This window comes from Octopus bimaculoides, chromosome 30 (genome assembly GCF_001194135.2).
Source record: "Octopus bimaculoides isolate UCB-OBI-ISO-001 chromosome 30, ASM119413v2, whole genome shotgun sequence".
Classification (NCBI taxonomy): Eukaryota; Metazoa; Mollusca; class Cephalopoda; order Octopoda; family Octopodidae; genus Octopus; species Octopus bimaculoides.
In genome coordinates, this window is record NC_069010.1 from 4597510 (window position 1) to 4599014 (window position 1505).

At 38.9% G+C, this 1505-nt stretch overlaps 1 protein-coding gene across 1 annotated transcript in view; it reads right to left on the reverse strand.

The window, feature by feature from the left end:
* LOC106884180 (protein Jade-3) overlaps window positions 1-634 on the reverse strand; it is a 15230-nt gene extending 14596 nt beyond the window's left edge. Inside the window, exons 1-2 of the mRNA XM_052978089.1 lie at window positions 570-634; window positions 282-451 (exon numbers count right to left, since the gene is read on the reverse strand). Coding sequence (XP_052834049.1) covers window positions 282-375 — 94 coding nt within the window. The 5' untranslated portion in view covers window positions 376-451; window positions 570-634. The remainder of the gene's footprint in view (window positions 1-281; window positions 452-569) is intronic.
* Between the last annotated feature and the right edge of the window lie 871 nt (window positions 635-1505).

Consider the following 1505-nt stretch of genomic DNA (forward strand, 5'->3'; position numbering starts at 1 on the left):
GATAGAATAAGTACTAGGCTTACAAAGAATAAGTCCTGGGGTCGATTTTCTCGACTAAAGGCGGTGCTCCAGCATGGCCACAGTCAACTGGTTTAATTAAGGGCAGTGTATTTCAGCAGGAATATGGTAAAAAAAAAAAAAAGAGTTAAATCACTAAAGGCTAAATAAGGCATGGTAGTTACTGATTCCGCTATGTCAGGCACCATACACTAAGAACATCTTGGGGGTAGATGAGTGAACATGTACACCCCTACATAAGTCACACAAAGCCATCGACTTACCCATTTCTTCCCGTTCTTCATTCACCTTCGTCAGCCAACACACATCGATATCGTCAAGGTCGTAACGCACCACCTGTTCTGCCAGCTGCTGCATGCCTGTCAGCTCATGTATGCTCTGCCTGTAGTTCTCGTCCTGGGTGGCGTGGAGCAGTTTACGGGGGTTGCGAGGGCTGAATGTTAAAATGAGAAAGAAAAAAAAAGTGGGAGGAGCAGAGATTTTTAGTAAATTCAAGATGGAATATAACAAAAAGATAATTAAGTTTTCTGGGAAAAGAAAAAAATACTTACATTTTGAAGTCGCCAGATTTGGGTTTCTCTCGCAAAACTCTGAAATATTCAAAGAACAACAATATATATAAGCATTCGTAATGTTTGTTTAAAACATCTGATACTAACCAACTTGGACCCACCCTTAGCTCTATGATACAAACTTATTTTGAAATGATCTAAATTAAGATCTTTCATCAAAATTTCATGTTTATTTACATTTGACGGATATTTGTCCTCATCTTGTTTGTTAACACGTTTCAGCTGATACACCCTCTACGGGCATATGGCGTAGTGGTTAAGAGCGCGGGCTACTAACTCCAAGATCGATTCTGGTTATATTGGCAATTCTGAAAACTTTCGGGTGCGAATTTTACACGAGTAGAAGCTTTTTTTAACAGTTTTTATCATGAAAATCACTTTTGTAAATTACATAGATGTACAAATTACATGGGTTTTTACGGTATATATATATATATATATATATATCATCATCATCGTTTAACGTCCGCTTTCCATGCTAGCATGGGTTGGACGATTTGACTGAGGACTGGTGAAACCAGATGGCTACACCAGGCTCCAATCTGATTTGGCAGAGTTTCTACAGTTGGATGCCCTTCCTAACGCCAACCACTCCGAGAGTGTAATGGGTGCTATTACATGCCACCGGCACGAAGGCCAATCAGGCGGTATTAGCAACGGCCACGCTCAAAATGGTGTATTTTACGTGCCACCTGCACAGGAGCCAGTCCAGCAGTATTGGCAACGAACTCGCTCCTCATTTTAATTCATGTTCCAAACACCAGCTTAATAACAAGGTTATTTTATTAAATTCTTCTTTATATTCAGAATTAATTGTAACAAAAAGCAGTGTGTTTCAAAGAAATATCTTAGATTATTTAACTTCCAGATCTTTTCTTCGCGATCATCATTATAACCATCATTTAACATGTTTTT